Raw genomic sequence first — 25462 nt, 5'->3', positions numbered from 1 at the left:
ATTCTCAGTAAATGAAGGCCTCCACTCACAGCAGAAGTTTCAAGTTTGCATTTAATAATATTGACATACTGCTATTATCTATTTTGTCATTTCACAATTGGCTAAATATTTGATTACGGACAAATTCTAAATGTCAAGCTTTGGCACAGTGAATTTGCTCACTTCTCAAAGGATAAATACTACATATTTTATTGTCAAGATGCTACTATTTATGTCAGTAGTAACAACTAGTATTTCTATAGCATTTGGCTTCAGACAGTTTCTATTTATTGCCTTATAATTCTATAATCTAGTTTCATCACCACAAAATAGGTGGAAAACCTGAGCTCAAGAAAGATGCCTTGTTCAGTATTTCTCACCAACTGCCCTCACCCCTGCTTAGAACCAAAAGAATTATATTCGAACGCAGTCTAATGTTGTTTCTTTTATTAGAAGAAACAACTATTTCCTGCTTTTAAAAAGTCATCACTATTGAATTTGCAAGGAAATGAATACATCCAAACCAAAGGAAGGACAATGCTCTCAGAAGGCCAATTAAATATAAAAGTTTCTCATCAGATGGTTAATTTGAGAAGCTGTAAGAACCCTGTCTGGGAGACAACAGATTCTTAAATCTAGGGAATACTACAGGAGGGAATGAAAATGGCACCATGTAAAGCAAAATAATTATCCATGAGTTAGGAAGAAAACAACCTACCTGGAAGTATAAACTTCTCTGCAATACCAAAAACGTATCTTAAAGAAAGATAAAGTTGGCTGGTTAAAAGACCCAATTAGTGCAGTGATTGATCTGACTGCCTGTCTCCTTAGTTGGATGTCATTTTCAACAATGTAAGATATTTGGCCTCTTTCCATGCCTCTGCATCCTCATTTATAAAAGATAGGCAAGCCTAGCCTGGTGGCTCATGCCTGTAATTCTAGCACTTTGGGAGGCCGATGCAGGTGAATCACCTGAGGTCAGGAGTTCAAGACCAGCCTGGCCAACATGATGAAACCCTGTCTGTACTAAAAAATACAAAAAATTAGCTGGATGTGGTGGCAGGTACCTCTGTAATCACAGCTACTGGAGAGGCTGAAGCAGGAGAATCACTTGAACCCAGGAGGCGGAGGTTGCAGTGAGCCGAGATTGCACCATTGCACTCCAGCCTAGGCAACAAGAGCAAAACTCCATCTCAAAAATAAATAAATAAAAATAAGAAATAAAAGATATACAATAATAATACTTGTCTCACAGTAGTAAATGACATAAGAACTTAAAGTGTTAAACATTACTGTATTCCCAAAAATTATTGCTTAGAATTAGGTGACTGAAGAATAAACTCTGTTCATTTTTTTCTTTGGTTATTACACTTCAAAGCATTATGAAAAGCAGAATAGCTTTTCTCATTCTAATAAATGTATTTCTCAGTAAAATAAAATCTGACACTTTTCATATTTTTGAGATCACAGATGTTCTTTCTTCTGATGAGTAAATATTGTGGAATGTTATAGTGGAAATGTCTTCCAAGTATATTTGGCTCAGCAGTTGTTCACCATTCACAGTTTTATTAAAGTCTTTTATTGTGTGGAATTTCATGCATTATAGTGTGTGATATGTTAATTGAAAATATTTAGTTTGTGGAATAGGGTTTTGCCAAATCCATTCTTTTGTTAAGCATAAATACATATAAAATAGATGCCGCTTCCAGAAGAATTTGAAGTTATAGCATGCTGTTTTCATTTTAGATCATAGCAGAACTTCAGACAACCATTTCCTCTCTGAAAGAGGAGAACAGCCGGCAGCAGCTTGCTGCAGAAAGGCGGCTCCAGGATGTTATACAAAAGTTTGAAGATGAGAAGAAGCAGCTGATTAGAGATAATGACCAAGCAATCAAGGTAATCTGAAGACTTCAGTAACCAGTGGTACCAGCTGCTTTAATGTAATTAAAAGGAGGGCTGAAATCCCAGCAGTGGGCAGATGAATGCGGGTATCTGGCTTGTTCACACAGCCTGCAGTAATTCCATTCACTGGACTCTACCTTTGATGTATCCAGTGACTCAGGCTGACTTCCCTCTAAGAGATCGCATGCCAGCATAAAAAGTCATTTTTGGCAAGCCCAGTCCATTCACATTGAACAAATATTTTAAAAATACCCTCTCCTTTCTCTGGAGAACCACTTTGGAATTGTCTCTTGAAATTAGAATGACTGTTTGAGCCCAGTACTGCTGGCTATTAAAGTCAGAAGTCAGCTTCCAATTTACATTCTGTTCTTTGCCCATATCCTTTCATTATGTATTCGCATAAAGAGAAATAACCTGTTTGAGGCTTGGAATGCCAACTATTTGATGTGCTTTGACACAGTACAGGATAGATGTGTTGCTGCTGAGAACCTAGGTTGTTTCCAAATGACTTCAGAGAATCACACCTTTAATAGCAACAGAAAATTCCCTGGACCCTGATTCTTTTGGTGATAGGCATTTAGATCTCAAAGTAGTTTTTTCTTGGCTTTATAGCAGTGAATATTATTGTAAGGGTCTGCATCATGCTGGGTTTAATCTGTGAGGATAAGCATCTGGAAACCTTTATAAATGAGACTTAAGAGAGAACAAAACATTTTTAAAGAATTCCCAGCAAAAGATTATTTTTCAGCGACTTTAGTTTGCCGTAACGATACTTAAAGCGTGTAGAGTAATCATACAAAGCAAAGAACAATAAAAGAAACATTTGGGTTTTAATAGCTGCCCTTTCCTGCCTTGCCTCTGCATCTTCTTTTTCTATAGCCTATTGCAGGCAATCTGAGTAATGTTGGGAAGAGTTAGTGTTAATGTCAGTTGCTTTTTATATATTCCCTTTAAGCTGAGACAACACTAGATAGAATAAAAAGCTTTACGATATGGACAAAACCTTCAAGGCCATTACATCCAGCCTCCTCACTTTACTGGTGAGGACTTATTTTTTTGTTAATGACATTTTCCCTGCATATTTCTGCCTGTGAGCTTATTTCCCCTACCTGTGTTATGAGACAAAAAAAAGATTTTTTTTCATATTCTAGTGGTTTCAAAACATCTTTCAAGTTTTTTATCATTTACAAACGCACAGGAAGTGCCCCATTGATCTGTATAACTGTTTTGCTTCACAGAAACTGTGTTGCATATTTTTTTAAATTGTTTTAGTTCTATAAAATTTCCATATTAAGTGGATTTCTTTTTCACTTTATGTTCAAATACCAAGTGGTAGGTAATATTCAAATTTTAAATGAACAATCAAATCTCAGTATAAGCAAAAATGGAAAATATAAATTTACTGCTAACAACGTAGTTCTAGTATTGTTTCTTGATTTAAAAAATCTTGAAAGAATTATAATTAGTATAATTGTCCATTTTAAACTAATTATTACAGTTTTAATTATTTAATTTTAAAATTATTTAATAATTTAGTTAATTCTCACAGTTTTATAATGTATACAAAAACATATGTATCATATGTTACCTGAAAATAAATATTAAAATTACAGTATAGGTAAGATATAGCTAAGTTTTGAGTCACTCACTTAGATTATACATAAAGTAAATGACATTTCTTTTTTGCTAACCTACATTAAAGTTGCTAAGGTAATTGATTCATTAACGTTCATTGCCTTGGCTGTTTTTTGTAAGAGTGTATTACAAAAAATAATGCGAATAATAGCTGATATTTACTCAACATGTACTTTGTACCAGGCTCTGCCAAACATTTTCATTCATCTCTTGTTCCATTATCTCATTTAAATCTTATGGTAATCTTCATGAGGAAGGCATTTCTATCATCCCCATCTTACAAATGGGGAAACTGAAAGCATGAGGTTAAATAACAAGCCCAAGATCATCCTGCTGGACAATTGGCAGAGGCAGTTTCAAGCCACAGTCTCTCTTTCTGGAGAGCCTCAACTATTAACTATTATACCATACCCCAGTGTCCTACATTCTGTCCATGAAAATGAGTCAAATGACCCAAGTGCCAAAATGAACCTGGGTATTCCCATTCTATTCTTCTCTCTGCATGAATGATATAACATTTTTGCAACAGTTGTTTGATTTGGACATTCTGATTATATTTAAGTGTTTTGTACATGTAGATATAGGTACATGAATAGATATTGATACTAAGAGAGAGGCACAGCCACTATGAAGCTTGGTTTTCTGGGACCAAATACATTTGTCTGCAGATATAGTCAATAGTCCCGTAAAAGTAACTGTGAAACATACTTCATTCTACTTCTGGGTTGATGATGAACTGAGCTCTTTCAAGCTGATGATCAAGAATGGAGACAGAGAGTAAACCTAGTACTCATTCTGTCAGAGCTTATAATAATGTTTCCGCAAATAAATCATTAAAGTAATTCTAGAGAAAAGGTGCGGTATACTAAAATCCACTTAAAGGGCCCATCAGTCAGGTGCAATATAACTTGATAAAACATTTCTCGAGGATAATTTGACAATAGCTATCATTCATTATTAAATTGCCTGAGAGATGTACCTAGCCTTTGACCCATTTTCAGAGTTTGCCCAAAGGTGGCAATTAATAATTACACTAAGATTTAGCTAATCAAAAAGATGCTTGTTCTGGCTTTCATCCTTTCAGTCAATAGTTATTTATTCAGCTTCTCTTATGTGAGGGGTACCTGTGACACCAGCATTCTCTATATTCTTTCGATATTTTTAACTATAGCAAATACACTGAAAACTGTGCACTATTGGAAATGATGTTGGAGAGAATATTTAAGAATATTGAAAATGTTCACAAGATGTTTTTCAATGAAAATGCACTTTACAAAACGTAGACATGAGCTCATTTTGCAAAACAAAAGTTTAACTCGAGAGAAAAAAGACTACAATTATATCAGAATTTTACTAGTTGATATCTCTGAGTGGTAGAATTTATTATTTTTTTCTGTACTTAAATTATAACAGCACTTTTGCAATGAGAAGGAATAAAAATTGTTTGGTAAAAAGGGAAAAGCTACCAGCCTGAAGAAACCCATTGAACATTATGGGAATAGTCGTAGGTGAGACTAACAGCAGGCATGATCCTCACTGTCCAAGAAACAACAGATGAAGTAAGGTCTTTTACAGAACAGAATTCCTTTAGTGTAAAAAGAGTTATACAGACAAACAAAATTCATAAGAGTAGATACTTTATGCTATAATACCCTATCTTTTAAAAATCAAGAGCAAAAAAATCTTTATCACTTATTTACTGCCTTAGCTCACTCTTTACATTCAAAGTCACACCTTTCAAAAGAATTTTCATCACTGCATACCCCAAAACTTGGTGGCTTAAGCAACCGCTATCTGCCCATAATTCTTTGGATCAGAAATTTGGGCAGGGATCAGCTGGGTGGTTCATCTGCTCAATGCATGGCATTGGCTGGGGTGCTTCATGAGGTTATGTTCAGCAGAAAGCTTGGCTGGGGTTGGAATGTCTGAGCTGGTTCCAGGCCCTCTCCATATGAGCTTTCTCTCTAACCAATTAATTAGATTTTTCACTTAGCAGCTGATGTCAAAGAGAAATAATTAAAAGGGGTAAAAGCAGAACCTGCATGTCCATTAAGCCCTGCCCTAGCAAGATTCACAGAGTCACTTCCACCACATTCTGTTGATTAAGATAGGTCATAGTCCAGCCCAGAATCAAGGAGAGGAGAAACAGTGACCATTCCCTCAGTAGGAGGAATGGCATAGATTTTGAGGCCATCTTACATCTACCACAGTAGTCTATACTAAAGGTCCAGTTTTTATCTCCCATTTATTCCTCAACTATACAAAATAGTACAAAGAGGAAAATATCTATATTCCTGCTACCCATAATCAACACTAATTAACATCATGGCATATTTGCATCCATCTTTTTTTATAAAAAAAATCTATTCTCTTGTTTTTGAAGAAGTATGAATGTCATATGCTCATTTATAAATGATTTAAAATGCAAGAATAAAAAAAAGTAATAGTTTTTAAAGTCACCTCAAATCCTATCACCCAAAAATAACCATCATAGAATTAAGGTAAATATTATTTTTGATATCCTACTATGTATAAGGGAAAAAGAAAAGAAAGCTTAGTAGGCTTATGAAATGAATACTATAGATTTTTGTTTGTTTGTTTTAGAAAAATCTTTAATTTTACTTTAATTCAACAAATGAAAGAAACTAAAGTAAAACAGAAGGAATTGTTCAGAACATGTTGACTCTGCCTGAAAAACATGTACATTTGCACCCTCATACTTTCTCCCGTAATCCTTCCCTATCACCTCCTACCTTGGATAGTAGTAGTATTTTTGCACTGTCTGGGTTTATGATAGTCACAATTTTTAAACCATATCCTGTAGTTTAATTCTCATGCTATATTTAAATCTATGCAGTGCTTATACTAGGCCTTTGACCATAGTGCCTCCATTCCCAAAGTTTTTACTTTGATTTGTTTCTTGATTGGCTGGATGGTGCTGTCTTCTCTGAGTTTTTTCATGTATAAGAACGTCTGCTGGCTAACCTTTATGATTGAAGGTGTGTTGCATGGGCACAGTGTTCCTGTTCACATTTTCTCCCCATGTGTAAACACGGCTCATTAAGCATTTAAGATTGTTATGAGAAGGCTGGGCTAGACAGAGTGTTCCTTTGTGTAAGTAATTTGCTTTTTCTGAGGCATTCCTGAAGAAGTCTTTCTTTCTCATGTAAGTTTAGTAGATTAACCAGGATAAATTCAGTAAGCAAGTGAGATCTGTGTACATGTTCAGTATTCAATAGCAAATACTTCTGAAGCATAATGGTTCTCCTTGTAAGTGAAACTGATTTGTAGTGTCTCTGCGTGTTCTTTGACCTGAGGGAAGGGGAAGGCAGAGCTGGCGCCCAAGCCAGCATGCACCTGGCTGAACTGACTCTTCTCACTTTGAGATTATGTTAAGGGTGTTTCAGGGTTCACTTTACTTACATGGGAGGGGCATCTTCTGTTCCTTTGAGTTTTTAATGATCCCAATTTGGTGTATATCCCGAAGTCCTTCCCTCAGAGGTAGACAGCCTTGATGTTTATCTGTTTTTCTACCACATCCATCTCCCCTGCTTTCAGCCAGAAGAGGAAAAAGATGAGACTGCCACATCATTTCCTTCTCTCCAGATTTGGTGATAGTATTGAGAATTCTCAGGATTTTGACTCATAACAAAATAATGATCCTAGGGCCATGGGCAAGTTTTGAAGTTGAGCCCCTGTGCAACTCTTCACCATGCTCCAGAATCAGATTTCTTTCCTTGACCCCAGGTTTTTGATTTTTTTTTTTTTGTATGATGTCTACTTTACCACTCGACATTGTTCTGTTTATGCATTTTTACTAGCTTTTACTCTTCTTTACTCATTTTATTTGGTCTTGGGAGAGGGACATTCAATCTACTATCTGATCTCAGAAGGCTAGTTCACTTCTTTCTAACATTTAACAAGGAACTTCTGCTCTTCAGTTATTACCACAATAATGCTACATAACAAACACTTTTGGAGACTCAGTAACTTTTACTAACGTTTATTTTTCTTGCATCATGTCTACGGGTCACTATTGTGGCTCAAATTCAGAATGTGCATTAACTGACAAGGTTTCCCTCCAGGCTTTAGATTGATTTCAGGCCAGCTCTACACATCTGTACAGTCTGCTTGGACTAGTAGTTGTGTGGAATATCCTCTTCATGGTAGATTACAGAAGGTGCAAGAGGATGGGTTGAAAGAAATCCCTGTATCCTCAGCCTCATTTCTGTCCACATCAATGAGGCAGGGAAATTATATACTGACTCTAGTTAGAAGACCATGAACATCTGTTAACAGCGATTTAACCTGAACATAACTGGCCTCTGAAAACTTCCTTAGCTCTATGGCAGCACTTTCCTGGGGCCTCTCCCTTTCTGAATGCCTCTTTCCCATTCTTGTTCCCATCTCCTCTTTTTTGCACTGAAATAATGGTATTACTTAGGGCCTATTTTATTTTCTCTACATATACTGGATTGTCCCTGGACAACCTCATCCCTTCATGTTAACTTGCAGACAAATTAGTTTTGAATTTTCACCACCATTCAAACTTTTCTCCTGAGCCCTTGATCCAGATTTCTACTATTGGACATTTCCATTTGGATGGGCCATAGACTGTGCAATCTAGACCTGTCATAAACTGAATTTATCTTGCTCTTGCTTTTCTCCCAGTCCCAGCCTGCTCTTCTTCTTGTATTGATTATCTAAATTAAAGTACCACCATCATCCACCTAGTCACTGAAGTCATATTCCTGGAAATATCTCTGAATGAATTCTTTCCTTCCCTTACCTCTCATAGGTCAGTTTCTAGAGAAAACGCCTAAATATCTCCAAACTCATACTCCACTCCCCAGTCACTAGTTCCTACCTTCTAGGTCAGATCATCATCATCTTTGACCTTGCCTAGCACAATCACCCCTATCTAGAGTCACTGCCAATAACTCGACCCTCTCAAATCTATGCCTCACATTATTGATAAGATTACTTTTCTAAAACACAAATATGAGCATGTTGTTTTCTCTTAAAATTCATCAGTGGCTTTCCATTGCCTACAGGATAAGACTATACTTGTCACTATGGCATACAAAACACTTTATGATCTAAACCAGCAGCCCTTAAGATATTCTCTGCAGACTCTGATGAGTCCCTGAGACCTTTACAAGAGCTCCACAAGGTCAAAACTATTTTCATAATAACACAAGATATCACTTTCCTTTTTCACTGTGTCAATACTTGCACAGATGGTATAGAAGCAGTGGTGAGTAACACTGCCGGTGCCTTCACACAAAACAAGGCATTAACATTAAACCATATGACTAGTTATTATTTTCTTCACTACCATGAACTTATGGTTATTAAAAAAAAAAAGCAAAGCAATAAAATGTAGATGGTCCCTGATTTACAGTGGCTCAATTTGCAATTTCTTGACTTTGGTTAATCAGGGTATTAAGTTCATTTTCCAACTTAACGATATTTTCTACTTACATTGGGTTTATTGAGACTTAACACCATCTTAGTTGAGGAGCGTCTGTATTGATTTTGTTAAAATCTCAAACCTCGAGGACACATCCCTTTTAATATTAATAGGAAGTACACATGAAACACTTCTGCTGCATACTGAAGTAGGATGCCTGTCTTAGGGAAAAGTAGTTCTGTGTCTGTATGAGTATGAGCTGAACTCCAGTCACTCTGAAAGAACGATTGACAGGCAACCTATGCTTATTCACACTTGAGTATTTGGCAGATGTTTTCTTGAAATGAATGAAATTAAACAAGCCTGGCACTTCAAGGATAACAACTGACTACATTGTTGCTAATGATAAAATTTGAGCTTTCAAGCAAAAATTAGAATTTTGGAAAACTAATACCACCACTATGGGCTTGACAGCTGCATAATACTTACAGACTTTTCTGATGAGATTGGTGATATTATTAGTGATGTGGATGGCAAGAAAAGGGGAGGAAGGGAGTGAAGTGTATCACCATTTGGAAGATTTGTATAACTCACAGAAACATGTTTTCCAAATGACAAACACCTGACGTTACAAAACCATGCATGAGTAAAAGATTCATTCAAAATACAGAAGAGACCAATGGATGTTAATGTAATAGTATGAAAAGCTCACTGATAGAGTTTCAGATTCCACATTGCAGCTTACTTTTAAGAAGCTATCCCTTGTTAAGTTTTGGTGTAGTAACAAAAATATCCCTATCATCTAAAAAGGCTACTAATATACTCCTCCTTTTCCTAACTTCTTATCTATGTGAGAATAGATTTTCTTCCTATACTTCAATCATCTTGCAACATCTTGCAAGAGGTTTAATGCAGAAGCATATATGAGAATCCAGCTGCCTTCTATCAAACCAGACATTGAAAAGATTTGCAAAAAATGAAACAGCCAGTTGTCTCATTAATTTTTTTTTACTTTGGAAAATAATTATTTTTCTATTAAAATATTATATGCGTGTTTACACATAATGGGTTTATTATTACCATTTTTAATGAATTAAATGTTTTAATATTTCTTAGTTTTAATATATAATATGATAAATTCAGTAGATGTAATCCACATATACAAAACCTCTTTGGGGTTGTCAGTTTTTTGTTTTGGGGGTTTTTGTTTGTTTTTTCTTAAGACGGAGTGTCACTCTGTCGCCAGGCTAGAGTGCAGTGGTGCGATCTTGGCTCACTGCAACCTCTGCCTCCCAGGTTGAAATGATTTTACTGCCTCAGCCTCCCAAGTAGCTGGGACTACAGACATGCACCACCACACCCAGCTAATTTTTGTATTTTTAATAGAGCCATGTTTTCACTATGTTGGCCAGGATGGTCTCTTATCTCTTGACCTCATGATCTGCCTGCCTTGGCCTCCCAAAGTGTTAGGATTACAGGTGTGAGCCACTGCGCCTGGCTGGGATCGTCAATTTTTAAGAGTGGAAAGGGGTCCCAAAACCCAACACTTTGAGAACCACTTGTCTAGACATCACCCTCCACTCCCCCTCGTCAGTTGCCAGTCCTCAACATAGACGCCATGTTCTCTATGATCCCGTGCCCCATATGAAATGCCCATGAGCTCTGTGTGAAGTGTCCTTTCCCTTTCACTTAAATGTCATCTCTTCTGTGAAGCATCAGAATGAGAAAATCATGCCAACCTCATTCATTCCTCTAATGAAGTGTTTGCTGTATGACAATGCTGATCCATAATCCCCCATCCAATCTGAATCTGAAGGTTCTAGGAACGTGGTGCTTGTGCTGTATCTGCAGTGGGTCCTGGGACAGCACAGTCTACTCAGACACAGACAGGAACAGTGAAATGTATGAGTGTCCCCAGTGAATAGGACAAGTAGAGATTGTAAATACCTACCCAACATCAGTTAGGTGGGTGGTTCCCGAAGAAGTTAACTGCAGACTTTCAAAAAGAATTTGTGTTTTTCAGAGGGTTTTTGGATTTCAGGATTGCAGATAGACCATTGTGGACCTGTATTTAGATTAATTCTCTTTCTCGCCAGCTAGACTGAAAGCAAGCTTTAGTGCAATATTTGTTTCAGTGGAAGTGCTAGAAATACACAGAATAAGTGAATGCTGTTACCTCATAAACCATGAAGGGCTCTGATAACAAATAGTGTCACTTTATTCTCATATCATTTTATTTTTAGTGGCAGCAAGTTCATAAATGTTTTGCAATGGTATAGCAGATATGGGGAGATAACTCAGATCTGTGGTAACCATCATATATTTTGCCTAATTATACAGATTCTAAAAAAAAATACCATGTGCCTCATATATACACACACACCTTGTTTTATCACACTTCGTTTTATTGCACCTCAAAGATACTGTGTTTTTTACAAATTCAGGGTTTTTGGCAACCCTGTGTCAAGTCTGTTGGCACCATTTTTCCAACAGCATGTGCTTACTTTGTGTCTCTGTGTCACATTTTGGTAATTGTTGCAATATTTCCGACTTTTTCATTATTATATCTGTTATAGTGATCTGTTATCAGTGATCTGCGATGTTACTATTGTCACTGCTTTGGGGTTCCACGAACTGCCACCATGGAAAGCAACGAGCAATAAATGTTGTGTGTGTTCTAACTGCTCCAATTCCTGCCCATTCCCCCATCTCTCTCCATATCTTTGGGCCTTTCTAGTCCCTGAGACACAACAATATTGATGTAGGTCAATTAATAATTCTATAATGGCCTCTAAGTGTTCAAGTGAAGAAAAGAGTCACACATCTCTAACTTTAAATTAAAAGCTAGAAATTACTAAGTTCAGTGAGGAAGGCATGTTGAAAGCCAAGAGAGACCCAAAGTTAGGCCTCTTGTACCAAACAGCCACACTGTGAATACAAAGGAAAAGTTCTTTTTTTTTTTTTTTTTTTTTTGAGATGGAGTCTCATTTTGTTGCCCAGGCTGGAGTGCAGTGGCGCAATCTTGGCTCACCACAACCTCTGCCTCCTGGGTTCAAGTGATTCTCCTGCTTCAGCCTCCCAAGTAGCTGGGACTATAGGTGTGCGCCACCATGTCCAGCTAATTTTTATATTTTTTGTAGAGACAGGGTTTCACGATGTTGACCAGGCTGGTCTTGAACTCCTGACCTCGTGATCGGCCCGCCTCAGCCTCCCAAAGTGCTGGGATTACAGACATGAGCCACTGGGATTACAGGCACCCAGCCTGGAAAAGTTCTTGAAGGAAATTAAAAGTACTACTCCAGTGAACACATGAATGATAGAAAGCAAAGCGACTTTGAGGTGATATGGAGAAAGTTTTAGTAGTCTAGATAGAAGATCAAACTAGCCACAACATTTCCTTAAGCCAAAGTCCAATTCAGAGCAAGGCCATAAATTTCTTCAATTCTGTGAAGGCTGAGAGAGGTGAGGGAAGCTATCAGAGGTTTGTTCATAAGGTTTAAGGAAAGAAACCATCACCATAACATAAAAATGCAAGGTGAAGCAGTAAGTGCTGATGGAGATGCTGCAGCAAGTTATCCAGAAGATCTAGCTAAGATTGTTGATGAAGGTGACTACACTAAATGACAGATTTTCTATGTAGATGAAACAGCCTTCTACTGGAAGAAGATGCCATCTAGGACCTTTATTGCTGTAGAGAAGAAGTCAATGTCCAGCTTTAAGACTATAAAGGACAGGCTAACTCTCTTGTTCAGGGCAAGTGCAGCTGGTGACTTTAAGTTAAGGCCAGTGCTCATTGACCATTCCAAAAATCCTAGGACCCTTAAGAATGATGCTAAATCTAATCTGTCTGTGCTCTTTCAATGGAACAAGAAAGCCTGCATTGCAGTTTGGTTTACAGCATGGTTTACTGAATGTTTTAAGTCTGCTATTGAGACCTACTGCTCAGAAAAAAAAGATTCCTTTAAAGAAATGATTGCTTATTGACCATGTACCTGGTCACCCAAGAGCTCTGATGGAGATGTACAAGGAGGTGAATGTTGTTTTCTTGCCTGCTAACACAGCATCCGTTCTGCAGTTCATGAATCAAGGAGTCATTTCAATTTTCAAATCTTATTATGTCAAAAATACATTTCATAAGACTATAGCTGTCATAGATGGTAATTCCTCTGATGGATCTGAGCAAAGTAAATTGAAAACTTGCTGGAAAGGCTTCACCACTTTAGAGCCATTAAGAACATTTTTGATTCAAGGGAGGAGATCAAAATATCAACATTAATAGGAGTTTTGAAGAAGTTGATTCCAACTCTCATTAATGACTTTGAGGAAGTAACTGCAGATGTGGTAAAATAGCAAGAGAACTAGAATTGGAAGTGGAACCTAAAGATGTGACTGAATTGCTGCAATCTCATGACCAAACTTGAATGAAGAGTTGCTTCTTATGGATGAGCAAAGACAGTGTTTTCTTGAGATGGAATCTACTCCTGGTGAAGATGCTGTGAACATTGTTGAAATGACAACATAGGATTTAGAATATTACATCAACTTAGTTGATAGTGCAGTGGCAGGATTTGAGAGGGTAGACACCTATTTTCAAAGAAATTCTACTGTGGTTAAATCAAACAGCATCACATGCCACAGAGAAATCTTTCATGAAAGGAAGTCCATCAGTGCAGTGAACTTTATTTTTATCTTATTTAAGAAATTGCCACAGCCACCCCAGCCTTAGCAACCACCACCCTTATCAGTCAGCAGCCATCAGCATCAAAAGCAAGACCCTTTTGATGAAAAGATTAGGACTCTCTGGGGGCTCAGATGATTGTTAACATTTCTTAGTATTAAGAAAGTTTTAATTCAGGTATGTACATTGTTCTTTTAGACATAATCCTATTGTACATGGTGTACATGGTGTAAACATGACTTTTATACACGCTGGGAAACCAAATGTGAGACTCTCTTTATCATGGTAGTCACTTTATTGCAGTGGTCAAGAACAGAACCTGTAATATCTCTGAGGTATGCCTGTATTATCTAAGAGCATAATTTGTATACTCCAGGGGCAATGCCCACAAAAGGCTATATGCTAAAGACAAGTTATCTAAATGTGAGTTAGCACTAGCCACTGAGCTCACAGAAGTTCATCTGGGGAAACGTTAGAAATAGTTCTTTAAAGAGACTGTGGAACATTCTTCTGGCATCACTGCACCACCAGGGCTAAGTCCTTTCTTTGAAGCTAGTGTATTGAAAGTTTCTCACTGTGAAGCCAGATGTCCAAGCAGAGATTTCATATCAAGGAGAAATGTTGTAAAATTTTTGCTTGCAGGCATAGAAAAGAGATTTTATAGCATTGATGCTTCTCTCCCTTGGCCACTGACTGGAGTTCACAAGAAAAGGTCAGCTGCCAGTAGGACATCTAGCAATCTGGTCTGTGTTACCAGAAGGGCTTGGTTGGGGGCGGGGGGTAGGGGGTGTAGAATCTTTCATAAGATTGGGCAATTCTGACTGTGCTAAAAGCTTACAGGAATCAATTTCCCAAAGAATAAAATTACAAACCGCATTGTGGTGTTTTAGTAGCATTGAGAAACAGAAAGAAATTTTGATGCCTAGGATCAAATGGCATTGTTTGGGACCTGTTCATTATTTAATTCTTGTCTCCCCTGTATGCACATTCTAAGGGCACACAGGAAAGTGACATTTTCTTTGTGCCCTCCTGAATTAGAATTAATAATGCTAAGAATAGAAATGTATTTTCCATCCCACCTAAGAAGGTTTCCCTGCTCACTCAGAAAGGAAGACAGAACCATTCAGTCATAGTAGCATAAAGCTTATGTGCCATTTTTCAGGAAGAATGCTGTGGAAGATAAGCTTGGATACACCGTGGCAGTGAATTATGACCTTGCTTCCTAGAGCAAGGAGAAGCAATAGCAATAAATGAGCAGAGAAGAAATGAACAGTTATCTCTCAAAAGTTTTTTTTTTTTTTTTCCACATTCCTTCCCTTCTCTTCTCTTCTCTGGCAATTTTTATTTTATTTTAAAACTAGTCAAATAAGATTCTTTGTTCAGTGGACAAAATCCTTCAAGTGCTATGAAAGATATTTTTAGCCCCTGGAACATTGCCTTGTGTACATTAAGGAATCAAGGTTTGATGAGCGAATGCACGAATGTGTGAGTAGAGAAAGTGATCGAAAGAACACAGGTGAACATAGATTCCTCTTCACCGATGGCTAACTAAATTGTACTCTTTGGAAGTCACTAAGTGACTATATATGGTCTTTTTTGTTTGTTTGAGACAGGATCTCACTCTGTGGGCCAGGCTGGAGTGCAGTGGCACAAGCTCAGCTCCCTGCAGCCTCCAACTCCTGGGCCCAAACAATCCTCCCTCCTCAGCCCCCAACCTCAGTAGCTGGGACTACAGATGCGTGTCACCACGCCCAGCTAGTTTTTGTATTTTTAGTAGAGACGGGGTTTCGCCATGTTGCCCAGGCATTGTCCAAAATGAAGTGCTTTGGTTAATAAACTATTGGAATATATATTGGATAATTTAGTTTTTTAATTTTAAAAACTTAACAAAAAATTACTTGGACATTGTTAATGGTTAATTCTAAACTGTATCAGAGATAGTTCAAAGGCAGTATAGTGAACATAATGATCATTGAATGACATAAATGTAAGCCTCAGCAACCAAAATTACTGAATGATCAATTTAATATGTATTAGGTGGTGCAAATTACTTTTGTACCAGCCTAATACATACCACACAGGTGTATACGCACATATTTGTATATGCACGTATTTGTATATGCAGTCATATGTCACATAACAACGTATCAGTCAAGATGGACTACATAGATGGTGGTAGTCCCATAAGATTATGATGAAATAAATGATGAGAAATCCTTACCGCCCAGTAACTTCTTAATGATCCTGACCCTTTGTAGGCCTAGCCTAATGTGTGTGTTTGTGTCTTATTTTTAACAAAAAGTTTATAAAGTAAACATTAAAAAATTAATCGAAAAAAGCTAATGGAATAACGATATAAAGAAAAATAGAATATGTACAACTATTATTTGTCAAATAAAAATAAATTTTTTAAAAAGGAAAAAAATAATGTATAGCTGCACAATGTTTGCTGTTACCAAAGAGTCAAAAAGTTTAAATTTTTTTTTAAGTTTATAAAGCGAAAGTGTTCCAGTAAGCTAAGAAAGAAAATGTTTTATATTGAACAAAGAAAATGTTTTTTCTTTGAAGAAAGAAAATGTTTTCTACGTTTAGCATAGCCTAAGTGTAGAGTGTTTATAAAGTCCACAGTAGTGTACAGTGATGTCCTAGGCCTCCACATTCACTCACACTTACCCACTGACTCATCCAGAGCAACTTCCAGTGCTGCAAGCTCCATTCATGGTCAGTGCCCTATGTAAGTGCACCATTTTTTATCTTATATACTGTATTTTTACTGTACCTTCTCTGTGTTGAGATATATTTAGATAATTGCCTGCAGTGCAGTAATGATACAGTCATGTTACAGTATAGTAACATGCTATACTATAGGCCATTATACCACAATGGGATAAGGTGCAGTAAATGCACTTGAATACATTTACTCAAATACCACTGCCACAGCAGTTCCCTTTCTCCCACGTCCTTGATGAAACTGACTCACAGCTCCAGTCCCTATGATCATGGGACCCAACCTTCTCATCACGAGCAGAGTATGGTCAGACAAGTGGATAGACTGTATGACATTCTTTCTCTTGCAACTCTTTTTAGCTACCAACCAATCTCTTGTTCTTTTCCTGATGTGTATATGATTCAACTCTTCCATCTATTGTCTTAAAGTCCCTTTTGTAATCCCAACATAATACAGAAAGTTTACAGAGTAGCCTATTACCTGTTCTCCAAATTCCATAGTGTTTTTCTACTTCTAATCATCCTCTAACTCTATGCAGCATTTGACTACATTGATTGACCAACAATTTTCCTTCTAGAAGAGGGGTTGTCAAGCGTTTTCTGTAAAGGGCCAAATAATAAAAATGTTAGGCTTTGCAGGCAATATAGTCCCAGTTGCAGCTACTCAGCTCTTAGCACTGTGGCCTGAAAGCAGCCATAGACATTATGTCAGCAGATGGGCATGGCTATGTTCCAATAAAACTTTATTGACAAAAACAAGGTTTTTTGCACTTGCAAGATTGGCCTGCTGGCTATAGTTTGCCAACCCTTGATACTCTTCTCTTAGCTTATATGATACTTCTTTTACTTGTCTCTCTTCTGCTGGTCTCTCTTCCTCCCAGTGGGTGTTCCTCAAGTGTTATGTCCAGCTTTGCTTCTCCTTTGCTTTTCCACACTGAGATCATCTCCTCTGTGATGTCAGCTGTCACTTCTATAGAGATAATTCCCAGAAGCCCTGGCCTGATTCCTAGTTGGATACTATATCTTGCATGCCTGTAAATCATCTTCTTTTGGAGATGCACTGCTATTTCAGAGTCACTGTCTACAACATTGAGGTGTTATCTCCCCTTCCAAATTGGCCCCTCTTTCCGGTCTACTGGGGTTACCCCCAGTCTTTCTGTTTCCTGTTAGAAACTTTGAGTTCATCTTTGCCCTTTCTTTCCGTCATCCCAATTTATCTCAAGTCTATCACCAGAGTCCTTGAATGTATTTCTTATTCCTGTGATATGACCCTATTCAGAACCCTTCTCAACTTGCAATTGATTGAAAACAGCCTCCTTTCAGCCAATGTCCCTGCCAAAGGCTCTCAGCTCCAGTCCAGTGTGAAGAACTCTGCCAGAAAAATCTTAAATCATTATGATGTCCTTGCCTTACAAAGAGGGTTTGGAAACCAACAGGAAAACTAGCAACCCAGTGGACAAAAAAGAGCAAAGAACATGAATGCAGAATTCATAGACAGAACATCAATGTCCGGCTAACCTATGAAAAAAATATGCTCTTTCTTACTCATAATCAAATAAATGTAAATCAAAAGCTCACAGTTTTGAAGGGATGGATTACCACCTGACTGGCATAAATTTTGGTTTTGAAAATATGCTCAATGGTGAAGATATAGGGAAACAGGCAGGTTTCTGGGAATGTAAACCAGTGTGGCCTCTATGGAGGGCAGTGTGGTCATATCTACCCAAATTGGAATGCACATAACCTTAGGGCCAGCAGTTCCCCTAACAGGAATCTATCTCTGGATATACTTGCAAGTCTATACAATATCTGTGCAGGATTGTTTGATCAAAAAACTGGGGAAAACAAATTATGATACATCTACACAATGGAATATTATGAGGCCATTTTTAAGAAATGAAGTAGATCTCTTTGAAAATGAGGCAAGATTGCCAATACATAATAAGTGAAAAGAGTGCAGCATGTCATATACATTAAAAAAAATGTTCTGAATAGGTCTCCAGATGGGTAAGAGTGGTTATTTGGGGCAATAGGACTTTCCATTTTTTAATTTTATATATTTTGATGATGTCTTAATTTCTTACAATGTCATATGACTAAATTGAATTTAGAGAGTTGCTTATAACATCATTATCAAACTCTTCTGCTTGGCTTTCAGAGCCTGTTCATGTTTCTCACTATTCCTTGACACACACGTTCTCTTCCGGTCAAGCTGGTTCTCACCATCCACAAGCGTCTCACCAGCCATGCAGCCTTCCCTCCCTCATGCTGTTCACCTTCCCCCTCAGCAGCATTTTTGACTCTCAGACTCTCAAGTCCTAGCATCTCAGGGTCTTATCTCCCTCCTCCATGAAGCTCTGCTGACTGTCCCAGTCCTCAGGAACCTTACACTTTCTTGAGGTCCTGTTGTTAATCCTTAATAATTCTTTTATTGTTTCATGTCTCATACTTTTGGTTTCTGCATAACACCCACAGTACTGGGTGCTCAAACATAAAAACTTCATTGATTTAAAGAATATAATCCCTGGTTACTGGCCGGGCATGGTGGCTGATATGGCTTGGCTCTGTGTCCCCACCCAAATCTCATCTTGTACTCCCATAATCCCCATGTGTTGTGGAAGGGAACCAGTGGGAGATAATTTGAATCATAGAGACAGTTTCTCCCATACTGTTCTGGTGGTAGTGAATAAGTCTCATGAGAGCTGATGGGTTTATCAGGGGTTTCTGCTTTTGCATCCTTCTCATTTTTTCTTGCCGCCACCATGTAAGAAGTACATTTTGCCTTCTGCCATGATTCTGAGACTTCTCCAGCCATGTGGAACTGTAAGTCCAATTAAACCTCTTTTTCTTTTGAGTCTCAGGTATATCTTTATCAGCAGCATGAAAAGAGACTAATATAGTGACTCACACCTGTAATCCCAGCACTTTGGGAGGCCCAGGAAGACAGATCACTTGAGGTCAGGGGTTCCAGACCAGGCTGGCCAACATGGTGAAACCCCATTTCTACTGAAGATACAAAAGATTAGCCAGGCATGGTGGTGCGCACCTGTAATCCCAGCTACTCGGGAAGCTGAGGCAGGAGAATCGCTTGAACCCAGGAGGTGGAGGTTGCAGTGAGGTGTCACTGCACTCCAGCCTGGGTGACAGAGTGAGACTCTGTCTCGTATATATGTATATATATATATACACACACATATATATATGTGTGTGTATATATATACACATATACATACATGCTCTTTCCTCAGCTTCCCGAGTAGCTGGGATTATATATATACATATACATATATACACATATACATAAAATCCTTGGTTACTAAATATGTTAACTTGTTTTATACCTATTATTGTTTGTTTTTAAGGCAGCTTTAAACGCATCAGCACCAACCTTGGTGTTAAAAGAAGTAGGGACCCCATATCCCTATATCCATACACACACACACACAAAATTTTTAGATTAAATATCTAAGCCTTCAGTTTAACAAAATCCTCTTTTAAGTTTCAAATATCCTTGATGTGTTAACATATTAAACCACTTGAAGTAATTCACACTCTAATGTGAAACTGTTTAATCAGAGACTTTCTTCCTAACAATTAGATGAGATCATCTCACTTGAAGGACTAGGAGGTGGTATTTGGAGGTGGGAGGGAGAACAAGAGGGCGAGAACAAGAGGGTGAGGAAGTCATTTAGCAACCTGAGGAATAGAGCTTGAAGATGTCTGCCGGGGTGGAGCAGGCAGCCTTGGGGGCAACAGGAGGGGCTGGTCAGTGAAAATGGGGAAGGGGCTAGACCAAAATGGGAAGAATTGCCCCTGGAGCAGAACTGGGCTGAGAGCCAGCCTGTTGGTGGACTTCATCTCAGATCATCTTTGTTGCTATAGATCTTTAACACCTGACTTCAGAAGTCTTTCAAACACTAGTGTACCTGATCCTATGTTTACAAGTATAGGTTGAGACATATGTATACTTTTTTAAAAAGAAAATAGAATGTGTGTGTATGTTGTACAAGTGTGTGAACATTTCTAGATAAGTGGTGAATACATATATATGTATATTTTCCAACTAGTTATATGCTAATGAAAGAAAAGTGAAGTTATGAATAAACCGTTGTATTATCATAAGTATACTGCCTAAGTATACCTTATAAATCATGGAAAAATTTCAAGACATTTCTAGTTCATTCTGTTTTGCATTTCTATAGAGTTATTTTTAAGGGACTTGTTGCTATTGCATAAGGAAATCTATAATATAGCATGATAAATTATACAGTTTCGAAGGAACTGAACCAAAATCAATAAATTAAGCAAAATAAATCAGTAGTACACATGTATCATGTTTTCGAGTGCATGTAATTGGCAAAAATTAATGTGATGCCATCCTGCCATCCAAAAAGACGAAGCTGTTATTTCCCAAGTTGTCAATGGGAGGCTATTGCTATAATAGCAACAGCAATAGCAGCAAAAGCAAAAGATTTGGAGCAAGAGAGCCGGGATGGTTGGTGGGTTACAGGAATGCTTTAATGTTGGAAACACAGAGGAAAAAGTGGAATTAAAAACAAAGAACCGCCCCCATTTTTTCAAGAGAAGCAGAACCCTTTAGCTTTTATGTCTCTGTCACTTGCTGCAGGATTCTTCATAAAGCCCTCTAACCACCTAAATAAATATTCATATGGCTGTTCAACATCTCATTAATAAAACAAGATTTGGTGGTAAAATATTTCAGAGTAACAGATGATTTGCATCTCACCCTTGTTTAACTTTAAATCTCAAGCAATTAATAAATTAGACTCGAGAGCTTTTTAAGAAATAACATCTTACATGTACCACAAATTGCATTATTTTTATGTGTAAATAATGATGAAAGGGGAGATTTTTCCTTTGATGTCTATAAACTACACTGTAAAATATGCAGAAACATTCTTGAGTTTAGTTGGAGCCAAAACAAATAGACTAGTTCATAAAACAAAGCAGCAGCATTCTTAGAAACAAGCATTATTTTTCTTTTCTTCCCAATTGCTTTTTTCCCATCTTTTATATTCTTGCCATTCCTAGTGGCAGATTCATTTCAAATTCAAAAGCAGTGTTAGCCTGTATTCTCTCATTTGGAGAACTAAGCTCTTCTCAGGTTCCTCCCAATAAACTTGGCTTCCTGTACAACTCTTACAAGACCTCAACTGGACTGCCAGTTTTCATGCAGTGAATCATTTTTGTCAGTAGTATTTCATTGCTGCCTACAAAACTAATTACGCCATATTTTAGCAAATACTTATGTTCTTTGGAGAGATATATTTACTTTCCTCTTTATTTTCCAAGCTGGCTTATCTGATTCCATTTTGTTTTTCAAAATAGCGTCAGCAAATTCTTGTTGACAAGGTCTCTGAGTTTGGCCTGTTTTTCTTCTTTGGTATGGTTAATAAATAGCACTTCGTTGTAAGTTCATGTGTATCATGGAACAGAAACAGTTTGGGCTCCTGTTTGAGTATAGAACACATGTGTCATTAACATCACAAAATGGTCTGTGTTGAACATCTGATGCACATGTATTCTTCGTGAACACACTGAATAGTATTTAGTTAGATACTGTGTAGATATGCTTATTTGGAGAAGCTTAGAATGTATGCCTGACCTCAAATCCCTCCTAGCTAGACAATGGATATTCTTCCATGTGATCAACTTTGCTGTGGCCCCTTTCTCAGCCTTGCTGCTAACAAATCTACCATTTCACTTCTTGACCTAATGCTTTTTCACGAACACTGATCCTGAGCTCCAATCACTTCAAATATCAGTCCTGTCTTTCAGATCTCATGCCACATTTTTTCTAGCTAGGTTTTTATTCTGATCATCTTCTTTTCTTCTAAATGGCAGTTTTCCACTTAAGCTCACTATCACTCTGTTCTCAAACGTCATGTTCTCATCCATTCTTACTCTATTCTCAACAAAGCTTAATGAGCAGAGTATTAACGATACTGGATTCATGTGACTCTGTTTTCTTTCATACCAGCTGAAATCATAATTCCTTGTTATTTCATTGATTAATTGAATCTTGAAGCTGAAAAGAATCTTAGAAAATTGGCTCTGATCTAAGATGGCCGAATAGGAACAGCTCCAGAGTGCAGTTCCCAGCAAGAACAACGCAGAGGGTGAGTGCCCACCACATTTCCAAACAAATTTTCACTGCCCACAGACCAGGAGATTTGCAGACCAAAAAGCGCCACAAGTTTTCAGCATAACGGTTTTAGCCAGTGCCGGCTTGGCGCACAGAAACTCACACAAATCTGGGCAGCCATTTCAACTGGCACCTGGAACGCCTGGGAGACAGAGCTGCTCATTCAACTGAAAGGGAGTGGGCAGAGACAGGGAGCCAGGCAATCTGGTTCGGCGGGTACCACCCCTACAAAACAAGCAATCTGAAATGCTCTGGATTGAGAGTTTCACAGCAAGTGCAGCTGGACCCAGGACGGTCCAGATCAGTGGGGGGAAGGGTGACCACCACTACCAAGGCACTTCACACAGCAGCTGGGCAGAGCCTGCAGCAGCTCAGCAATGCCCCTGCTGGCAGACTGTGACTAGATTACTCTATGTGGGTCAGGGCATCTATGAAGAAAAGCAGCAGCACGACAGGAACTTATAAATAAAGCCGACCTTCCTAGGACAGAGCACCTGGGAAAAGACGTGGTTATGAGTTCCACTGCAGCAGACTTAAAAGTACCTGCACAGAATCTCTGCATGGAACAACAGAGCTGCCAGCACAGCACTTGACCTCCTATAAGGAATAGACTGTCTCCTAAAGCAGCTCCCCAACCCCTATATACCCCAAGAGACACCTCATAAGGGAGAGCTCAGGCCAATATCTGCCAGGTACGCTTCTGGGATGAAGATAACAGAGGAAGAAACTGGCAGCAACCCTTACTGTTCTGCAGCCGCTAGTGGTGATCCCTAGGCAAGTAGGGTCTGGAATGGACCTCCAGCAGTCCTGCAGCAGAGAGGCCTGACTGTCAGAAGGAAAACTAAGAAACAGAAAGAAATAACTTCATCATCAATAAAAAGGACGTCCACTCAGAGACCCCATCCAAAAGTCACCAATTACAAAGACCACAGGCAGATAAAGCCACTAAGATGGGAAGAAACCAGTGCAAAAGAGAGGATGAAAACACCAAAAACCAGAATGCCTCTCCTCCTCCAAAGGATCACAACTCCTCACCAGCTAGGGATCAAAGATGGATGAATGAATCTGATGAATTGACAGAAGCAGGCTTCAGAAGGTGGGTAATAACAAACTTCTCAGAGCTAAAAGAACATGTGCTAACTCAATGCAGAGAAACTAAGAATCTAGAAAAAAGGTTAGATGAGATGCTAACTAGAATAAACAGCTAAGAGAAGAATATAAATGACTTGATGGAGCTGAAAAACACAGCGCAAGAACTTCACGAAGCATACACAAGTTTCAATAGCCGAATCAACCAAGCAGAAGAAAGGATATCAGGGATTGAAGATCAACTCAATGAAATAAAACAAGAAGGAAAGAATAGAGAAAAAGTGAAAAGAAATGAACAAAGCCTCCAAGAAATATGGGATTATGTGAAAAGACCTAGTCTACATTTGATAGGTGTACCTGAATGTGACAGAGAGAATGAAGCCAAGCTGGAAAACACTCTTCAGGATATTATCCAGGAGAACTTCCCCAACCTAGCAAGGCAGGCCAACATTCAAGTCCAGGCAATACAGAGAACACCACAAAGATATTCCTCAAGAAGAGCAACCCCAAGGCATATAATCGTCAGATTCACCAGGGTTGAAATGAAGGAAAAAATGGTAGGAGCAGCCAGAGAGAAAGGTCGGGTTATTCAGCCCATCAGACTCACAGTAGATCTCTCGGCAGAAAGCCTTCAAGTCAGAAGAGAGTGGGGGCCAATATTCAACATCCTTAAAGAAAAGAATTTTCAACCTAGAATTTCGTATCCAGCCGAACTAAGCTTCATAAGCGAAAGAGAGAAAATCCTTTATGGACAAGCAATTGCTGAGAGATTTCATCACCACCAGGCCTGCCTTACAAGAGCTCCTGAAAGAAGCACTAAACAAGGAAAGGAACAACCAGTACCGCCACTCCAAAAACATACCAAATAGTAAAGACCATCAACACAATGAAAAAAGTGCATCAACTAACAGGCAAAACATCCAGCTAGCATCAAAATGACAGGATCAAATTCACACATAACAATATTAACCTTAAATGTAAATAGGCTAAATGCCTCAGTCAAAAGATACAGACTGGCAAATTGGATAAAAAGTCAAGACCCATTGGTGTGCTGTGTTCAGGAAACACATCTCACCTGCAGGGACACACATAGGCTCAAAATAAAGGATGGAGGAAGATTTATCAAGCAAATGGAGAACAACAAAAAAATAGGAGTTGCAATCCTAGTCTCTGTTAAAATAGACTTTAAACCAACAAGATCAAAAGAGACAAGGGTATTATATAATGGTAAAAGGATCAATCCAACAAGAAGAGCTAATGATCCTAAGTATTTACCCACCAAATATATAGGAGCACCAAGGTACATAAAGCAAGCTCTTAACGACCTACAAAGAGACTTAGACTCCCACACAATAATAGTGGGAGACTTTAACACTCCACTGTCAATATTAGACAGATCAACGAAACAGAAAATTAACAAGGGTATCCAGGACTTGAACTCAGATCTGGACCAAGCAGACCTAACAGACATCTACAGAAATCCCCACCCCAAATCCACTGAATATACATTCTTCTCAGCACCACATTGCACCTACTCTAAAATTGACCACATAATTGGAGTAAATCACTCCTCAGCAAATGCAAAAGAACGGAAATCATAACAAACAGTCTCTCAGACCACAGAGCAATCAAATTAGAACTCAGAATTCAGAAACTGACTCAGAACCACACAGCTTCATGGAAACTGAACAACTGGCTCCTGAATGTTGACTGGCTAAACAATGAAATGAAGGCAGAAATAAAGATGTTCTTTGAAACCAACGAGAACGAAAACACAATGTACCAGAATCTCTGGGACACATTTAAGGCAGTGTCTAGAGGGAAATTTATAGCAATAAATGCCCACATGAGAAGTGAAGAAAGATCTAAAATT

At 38.2% G+C, this 25462-nt stretch overlaps 1 protein-coding gene across 11 annotated transcripts in view; it reads left to right on the top strand.

The window, feature by feature from the left end:
- CEP112 (centrosomal protein 112) overlaps window positions 1-25462 on the top strand; it is a 664691-nt gene that overhangs the window by 467471 nt on the left and 171758 nt on the right. For 10 of the 11 annotated variants that reach the window (XM_064369449.1, XM_064369448.1, XM_064369450.1 and 7 more), the window contains one exon: window positions 1726-1875. The exons of the other annotated variant lie outside the window; for it this stretch is intronic. In XM_064369449.1, the coding sequence (XP_064225519.1) occupies window positions 1726-1875 (150 nt within the window). The remainder of the gene's footprint in view (window positions 1-1725; window positions 1876-25462) is intronic. 11 annotated transcript variants of the gene reach the window in all.

This window comes from Aotus nancymaae, unplaced genomic scaffold, assembly GCF_030222135.1.
Source record: "Aotus nancymaae isolate 86718 unplaced genomic scaffold, 86718_ANA_hifiasm-v0.15.2.pri h1tg000089l, whole genome shotgun sequence".
Classification (NCBI taxonomy): domain Eukaryota; kingdom Metazoa; phylum Chordata; class Mammalia; order Primates; family Aotidae; genus Aotus; species Aotus nancymaae.
The sequence above is the reverse complement of the archived record's forward strand: the minus strand, read 5'-3'. Positions and strand labels throughout refer to the sequence as shown.